This window comes from Odontesthes bonariensis, chromosome 22 (genome assembly GCF_027942865.1).
Source record: "Odontesthes bonariensis isolate fOdoBon6 chromosome 22, fOdoBon6.hap1, whole genome shotgun sequence".
NCBI classification, from domain to species: Eukaryota; Metazoa; Chordata; class Actinopteri; order Atheriniformes; family Atherinopsidae; genus Odontesthes; species Odontesthes bonariensis.
The window spans coordinates 30,105,400-30,113,725 of record NC_134527.1 but is presented as its reverse complement, the minus strand read 5'-3'; the positions used below and the strand labels follow the sequence as shown (position 1 = coordinate 30,113,725).

General features: G+C 40.4%; 1 protein-coding gene across 2 annotated transcripts; it reads left to right on the top strand.

Annotated features, from left to right (window-relative positions):
• Positions 1–1,061: 1,061 nt before the first annotated feature.
• Positions 1,062–6,405, top strand: zdhhc12b (zDHHC palmitoyltransferase 12b). 2 transcript variants are annotated; one of them, XM_075455994.1, is made up of 5 exons: positions 1,062–1,690; positions 2,331–2,470; positions 3,012–3,104; positions 4,012–4,178; positions 4,254–6,405. In XM_075455994.1, the coding sequence occupies exons 1-5, from the start codon at positions 1,594–1,596 to the stop codon at positions 4,567–4,569; spliced, it is 813 nt and encodes a 270-aa protein (XP_075312109.1). In that variant the 5' UTR covers positions 1,062–1,593; the 3' UTR covers positions 4,570–6,405. The 2 variants fall into 2 exon arrangements, with proteins under 2 accessions (XP_075312109.1, XP_075312110.1); XM_075455995.1 differs by having other exon boundaries at positions 4,259–4,541.
• The last annotated feature ends 1,921 nt before the right edge of the window (positions 6,406–8,326 follow it).

The following is an 8,326-nucleotide window of genomic DNA, read 5'->3' as shown; positions in this document are numbered from 1 at the left end:
CAAATATGGTCTGTACTCACCAAACGATGCATTTGGAAGTTTGAAAATAGTCCAGGAGTTAATTATTATCAACACAAGCCTGATAGCTTCTCTGCAGCTAAAGCTGCGTTGACGTCACTGCAGAGAGCTGGGAGCTTCAAAGTAAGATGAGGGCTGATCTACTACTGTAGACAACAAAGTATATGCTATATTCTACATGCTTTTTTTAATGAATTTTTATGTTGTAGAGTTGTGAAGTTATTTTATCAATGGAGAAACTGAGCAGCCTTGCTTTGTTGTCTACAGTAGTAGATCAACCCTCATCTTATTTTGAAGCTTCCAGCTCTCTGAAGTGACGTCCGACGCAGCTTTAGCTGCAGAGAAGCTATCAGGCTTGTGTTGATAATAATTAACTCCTGGACTATTTTCAAACTTCCAAATGCATCGTTTGGTGAGTACAGACCATATTTGTACTACTGTAGAAGTTTGGTGTCATGGCATGTGATTTTAGTGTGGTAATTTTGGAGATACGGACCAGGATCCATTAACCCTTGTACAAGCTATTCGGGATAACTCAGTAACTCAGCTGATGTTCAGCCAATATCGAAAAAACTGCGGGTGGGCTACTTGGCTGGATATCACGGTTCAAATGACCCCAGGTTGAATCTACTCCGGAGTATCACTTTAAAGCAAAACTAATACGGCTCCAAAATTTATAAATGTACTAGTTCGTCTCAATTAGTGAGAAATAATGTGCCTCTGTGAGCACTGGGGGCTGGGCCCCCCTAAAGACCAGATCCTAAAATCGCCCCTGCTCTCCAGTTAGATCACATCCATAGGTTAGATTGCATACCGTAGCCTACACTTTCATAAACCTTGTAGCTTTTATTTTGAAGTTTCAGATCTGATTCCTGTCTGCACGCTGCGAAGCCCCCCTGTCGCCCCCCAAAAAAGAAGAGCTAAATATTCATCTTTGGATTTTTTTCGTTTTTTGCTTGAAAAAATAAAAGGCGAAAAAAAAGACAGAGACCACGTGATTTTGATTTTATATTGAAAGACTATGAAAAACGAGTAACCCACGTGACTTCCGTTTGTGGTTTCCCAGCGAAAAAAACGGAAAAGGAATAAACAAAAAGAAACTGGAACTAATTGCTTGTTGTATAGGTTTTTTTTCTCTTAAATGCAGAAACAAGACGTTTTATTTTAAGTTTGAAACAAAGAATGAATTTAGGAATGCGTTACGGAGCAGCCGGAGATGCTGACCTACTTAGCACGAGCTGTAGCGGGCTACTGTAGACCCACCCGGACTATTCTTCATGATCCGCCATCTGGATCCAACTGGGATGACGCCGTTTCGCTTTCAAGGGTTTTAGTAACCCTGGACAGATCCTAAATCCTGTGGACTGAAACGTACAGTTTGTGTTCCCCCACTGACCATCCAGATAAACGCGGCTGGCAGGGCAGTCAACACAAACATTCATGTTCTGACTAATCTTACGTCGTTGCCTTTTTTGGGTAGATTAGTTCTGTTAACATCGACCATTTGTTTCTGTTGATTTGACATGAGCTTGTAAATAGTGATCCTGTGTGAGATGGATCCTCTGAACTAGGACCATGTTCAAAAATGTTTTTGGTTCCGGCTTTCTGGCACGAACAGCTCACGTGATTCTGACATGGGTCATAACGTTAATACTCTTCCTGCATGAAACTGGTAAGCCTGCCACACTATTAATCATAACATCATAATACAACTTTTTATTTTATTTATTTTCATCGTTTCATGATGATAATAATAAAAAAAATAAGAATAAAAAAAAAGGCTCAGTGGTTAGAGTCGGTCGTCCAATAACCGGAAGGTTGGTGGTTCGATTCCCACTCTCGCCACTCAATGGAACTGACAGCTGGAGGGGTGTAAGTCCATCTCCTTGTCACGGCTGAGGTGCCCTTGAGCAAGGCACCGTACCCCCATGCTCCCCGGGCGCTGTGAACAGCTGCCCACCGTTCCAGGTTGCCATCTGTCTCTGAGTGTGTGACCCTGTGCATGTGCATGTGCATGTGCATGTGCATGTGCATGTGCATGTGCATGTGCATGTGCATGTGCATGTGCATGTGCAAGTGCATGTGCAAGTGCATGTGCAAGTGCGTGTCAACAGGTGCCAACCTGGATGGGTTAAAAGCTGAGGACACATTTCGTGTGTATGCATGACCAATAAATCGGATCTTAATCTTAATGATGAGTTCATGAAAGAAGCTCATTGCCAAAATGAAAATCCCAATGACAGTGTTGTTCTTCCCGTCGGGATGTTGTGGGTGGGAGCCGACCTGTTCCTGATCATGTGATTTTCTGACAGATCTCAGGAAGCAGGAGGCGGCGGGCGAGCTGGTGCAGCCTGTGCTCTTCGTCTTGTTGGTGCTGGTGTCAGTGCTGCTCTACTTCGCTGTTTCTCTGATGGACCCTGGTTTCATCTTGTCTGAGGACAGGGACTTACAGGTGATCTATGATTTAAACTACATCTGTTGTTACATGGGATATCAATCTTTGTATGAATGGTTATATAAAGCGTAAAATATGTTGAAGTATGAAATATTTGTGTGATGGCAGGAAAGTAAAGTCAAAGAAAAAACATGTCCTTAATCATTTGTTCATATTCACTCTGTCAGAGGATCAGGTCGGTAACCTGAGAAACTCATTGATTTCCGCTGGCCCTGTAACTGAGCTCTCTGCAGGTATATTGAGTAGCAGTACAGGTACTCCATGTATTTGATGTATATCTGCTTTTTACTTAGTACATTAGGTCAAGGAATTGGACTCATGCAGTGCTAAGAAGTTCAGCTTGTATCTGAGCAGCAATGGCGATACCACACTGTATGAAGACTTTGTCACAAGTCATTTATTACCGGACATAAACAGCTGATTGAATTGGTGACAAACTATGAGTTTGACTGAAGGGTACTATTTTACAATATATTTAAGGACAGATTAGCATTACAGGTTGTGTTTTCTGACCAGTGTCTGTCCTTTCTTGTGACAGTTCATGCTGGAATTGACCGGGGATAAGCAAGACATGATCCTGCCCACCAGCAAACCTCTGCAGCAGCGCCGCTGTGGCTGCTGTCTGCTGCAGGTAAACTGCCCACACTTCCACATCATTGCTGTTTGCTAATGTGATGATTAGCCAGCATTCAAATCTGTTCACATTGATTAGCACTTCTAAACTAAGCCTGGCTGCTGCGTAAAAGTGAACACAGGATGATCTGAACTTCTGCTTTCCAAACACCCTCAGAACTCTATTTGTATATGCTAGATAGCTTCCCTGGCTTCCCTCTGCTGTGTCTTATTCCACCCAACCTGACATGCAACTGGAGGTGAGAGACAAGAAGATAGAGGAATGAGGCTTAATTACAAAATGTACAAAATGACTTACAACTATTGTCCTATAGCATCCTGCTGTGTTTCATCTTCTCTCTCAAATAACAGTGTTCATGACAATTTCTGTGTTCACTTTGAATTAATGTCAGAGTGTGGCTTTTTGGACTATAACTATTTTTATTAAGTGTCCTCTGTCCATGACACAAGATGGACTTTATGAATTGAATCATCTGAGAACATGGTCCTATGTGCTCAACATAGGAAGCAACTGGACTTTCTTTTTTTATTCTTGAATTTCAAGTCCAGTTGTGTTGAAGCACAAAGGGTTGCCGTGACCTGGATGATTAGGAATGAGAATCTGTGCTGACATTTATCCATTTATTTATTTATCCTCACCCTGAAGAAACCATGAATGTTGTGTTGTCATGGAAGAGAAAATCCCAAAAAATGTTTTAAGTCTTTCCAACCTATACCTTTGAGATGAAAGGTATGTTATTCTGTGGCCTGAATATGGTTTCAGGAATGCACAATCACTACCTACGGGGGCAGTGGTACCAACAAAGGTCTTAAAGAAATAAGGCTTCTAATCTGCATAAAAATGTGGGATTTTGTATTTATTTTTCCTCTCAATACAAAAAAAATGTGTCTTTTTCTCCAAGCAGCAGCCAATGAGATCAAAGCACTGTCAGACGTGTCAGCATTGTGTTCGACGTTATGACCATCACTGCCCTTGGATTGAGAACTGTGTTGGTGAGAGGAACCACCGCTGGTTTGTTTTCTACCTGTTCGTCCAGCTGCTGGTGCTGCTGTGGAGTCTGTACATCGCCTGGTGAGTAGAACGCTGTCACCGCTCATGTCTCATCACTGCTATAAAGCCCTTACAGCTCTCTCTTTGTTTTCCCAGGACAGGTTTGTGTTCTGTGCCCACCTGGCAGCTGTGGCTGCAGACCAATGGTGCGCTTCTGTCGGTAACCGTGCTGGTGGCTTTGCTCTCGCTCATCGTGCTGCTCCTGCTGGGCTCTCACCTCTACCTGATTTCTCTCAACATTACCACATGGGAGTTCATGTCACGCCATCGCATCTCCTACCTCAAACACTGCGGCATTGATGAAAACCCCTTTGACCGTGGAGCCTTCCACAACTTATGGGGTTTCTTCTGTGTTTGGGGTACAGTGGTGTGGGAGCAGGTTTACTTCAGGGAGGGCAGCAACCTCGTTTAAGAACACTGATCTTAATCACAAACAACCTTTTTGAGTCCAACCACACACACACAACCACAATGTTATGAGAGTAACATTTCTTCATGTGCAATTTACATTTACTTATGCACTTGTGCCATAATTCTGGAACATTTTTACCTTTCTCTTCCCATGTTATGGCTGGAAGCAATAGAAATAAGAGAAGTCAGAATGTGGTACCTTCTAACAGTCCCTCAATACTACATATTATTAAAAGCTTTGTATGAAGGAGTGAGTTGGTAAATGAGAAACACCATGTAAAGCCATAGAAGCCAGAAAATGCTAAAAAGATGCAGTATGAATACTCAGAATTTATTTCCTTCTCATAACAACAATTGTGTGCACCCTTTCCTCTACCACAGGGAATATCTGCTACAGTTAAGGGAATAAGTCATTTTTTCAATAATATGAAGAGTTATCAAAGAAAAAATCCTGGAGGCAGATTCATAAAAACTGTGTCAAAACAAATGCAGAAGAGTGCGTACACAATCATTTCCCCTTATTCATAGAGGATTGTGTAAGGATGCTTATCTTTAATCTCCATCTTTCTATACCTCCTTAATCCAACTCAAGGTCCCGGCGGACTGGAGGCTATCCCAACAGTCCATGGGCGAAAAGCAGGGACAGGTGAAACTTTACCCAGAAAGGAACTTTAATCTCAGTCATGGGAATACTACCCACACATAATTCTACTCCTATTTTTAGCCAGGACTGGATGCAGACACTCCCATAATTGATACGTTTCACATGAAGAGACAGTTTGCACAAAAACTAAGTGGATAGGATAATGCGAGTACAGCAAAGAAGAAGCACAATTTTACCTCAAGTAACTGGGAATCATCGTGAAACAGGGAAAATGAAGTGTTTTATCTGGAAGCCTCGGTTTTGGAATCGTGAACAGAACAAATATGAATGGAAAAAAGTAACAAGCAATCAATTATTAAGTTCAGAGCAAAGGAAGGAAAGATAAATGGTCAGATTGCAAACCAGCATTAACTTGCACAAAATGTAGCATCAGAGCAGGGATGCTACAGGAAGACAACCAGCAACTTTAGCTTTATTTTGAGCAGATGAAGACATAGCCTGCGCAGTTTACAGCCTTGTGTGGGCTTGATTAGGAGGGTGCACACGTGCAGAGATTTGTGGGCTGTTTTCTGAAACAGCCTTTCTAAGCCTAAAGCAACACATGTAGCAGTCTTTTGCAAGGTAAAAGAATTATCTGTAGTTACAAGTTCTCCACTTCATCAGGCTCCAAAGCTAAAAATGTGTGAGGTTTGTCAATTCTCAACACGTTCATTTTAGAATACTTTTATTTATTTATTTATTGAAATGAGGACATTAATATGTAAGGAAAGGCATATGCAGTCTTTTTGTATGCACTTCTACATGCATGTGGCTCTGGGGGTCACCATGACAACCCGTCTGATGAATTGAAATGTACTTCTGATAAATCTCAGATTTTCAACTAAAATAGGTCTGCAGGTGAAGACATTCATTGTTATCTTGTTTCTTGTGATACATGAATCTGTAAAGATAAAGAACTATGTAACTAGCATGTATTCCAATCATGATGTACTGGATGTTTAGACGTTTAATGCACATGGTTTTAAGCTTTTTGTAAATTCTAAATGTTTTTTTTATAAACCTTTTTGAACCAGAATATATGTGTATTTGTGGACTTTAATTAGTGGTTGGATTGAAACAACAGTGGAACATGAGCTGAGAACAAGTGGAAAGCTTTGAGTGCAACACTTTGGTATTCCTTGTGCAATAGTAACCTTGTAAAGCAGCAATAAATGTGTTGAATTCAGTGTGTAACAGTTGTTTGACAGACTGTTGAATGCCTCCAGTTAAAAGTTCTGTTCTATACAAAGTAACATTTCATTTAAATTTACTTCTGAATTATATGCAATACTGCCATACAATTTGTTTTCTTTCTTTTTTTTTACTTGTTTGAAAATAATTCACACTTTAATTAATAAATGATTGGTGAGGAGTTTCAAAGTGGCCTGGTTCATTTTTATAGAATATGTATATTTTCCATGATAGTATCTTTTAAAATATTCATATACTGATATCTATAGAGACACTGATAATTTTCAACATGTTACATTAAAACAACTTGACAGATTTACAACAGATGGAAGTAAAAGGATTAAATACACTGGTACACTGAATGCTTTTAGTCTTCTGGGGATTTTGCTTCATTAATGATTTTATATACATATTTACAGGGTAGTACACTGGACGGAGAGAAAATTGTTCCATTAATTTATTTTTTTTAAAGTATTTTTTAGGGCTTTTTATGCCTTTATTGAGAGGGCAGTTGGAGAGAGACAGGAAGTAGGGGGCAGAGAGAGGGGAAAGACACGCAGCACAGGGTCGCTTGGTGCGGGAGTCGAACCGGGGCCAGCTGCAGCGAGGACTGTAGCCTCTGTACATGGGCGGCTGCTTAACCCACTACGCTACAGACCGCCCCAATTGTTCCATTAATTTATTATGGAAAAAAAACCTTCAAGCAAGAATTCATTATAAAGGAAAAGCAATCACTGTAATGTTATCTTTTTCTATTTGGGATTAGAAAGGCATTCTTTCTTGTTTGAATTGAATTGAATCCTAACTCAAAGACTGTCTTTTATCCAAATAAGGTACCAACTCCCTATCAAAAGATTACATTTGACCCCTAACCATGATCATTTCCTAACCCTCGCTAAGAAGTCTGGATTTTTAAAGTCCCAACCCTGCGTTATTGGCTAAACCTAAACAGGAAGTGACAAAGTTCCATCCTACTGTGTTGTGTTTACATGTGAATGTAACCCACCTGGTGTGTGTTTCACCAATCCTGCAGGTATATCTATAATCTAAGCTCCAAGAGGAGACTAGGCATTAAAATGATGCAGTAGAATACTTGAAATCCTTGGATCCTTTCCGTAATGACTCACACCACAAGAAATATGGCAACTCAATTTATCAAAATTTGCAAGGAATATATCGCTGAGCAAATATGTTAAATCTCAGTATACTCAATTACATAAATGAAAATAAAAAAAATAATGAGATCTCAAAATAAAAAAATGTACATGTTCAGTTTGTTTTTATCTGTCGTTTAGACGGGTCGGTAACTCTGTAGCGGTCGGACGACTTCTCCTTCAACCGTCAAAAAACTCTTGCTAACGTTTTACTTTTCAACAAGTGGTTAACTTTTGTCACCAAATAACAGCAGTCTGCTGACGCCGCTAAGCTCAACTTGTCACGCTTATGTCTGTCTCTATCCAACTAGAAAAAACTCGTCAGTGCACTATAACTTTGACCTCTGTTACACCACTAGGTGGCAGCAGCAAATCTAGGAACAGATATTTCCATACAAGAATGAGTGTTCAGACCACCTGGTTACATGAACAAGACCACAAGTAAAATGAACACTACTTGTATGTGTGTCTGTAAGTGATTATGGTACAGAGAGGCCAGTTACTTCAGAGTAAAGGCTTAAGATCTCTCATATTTAGGAGCACTTTCACATGTGACTGTGTGTGGGGTTTTCCTGTGATCAGCTATCACAGTCTTGAAAAGCAGGTGTCCTGCCCAACAACGGGGTCAGCCCCACTTTCTCACAAGATGAGTTTTTTTTTTCTTTCTTTGCTCAGAGGTGCTGTGATATTCAGGCTGAATAATTACTCTTAAACTATGATTCTGAGCTGCAGGACTTTCAGGTTAAGTTTGCAGTTCCGTGAGGGGATTC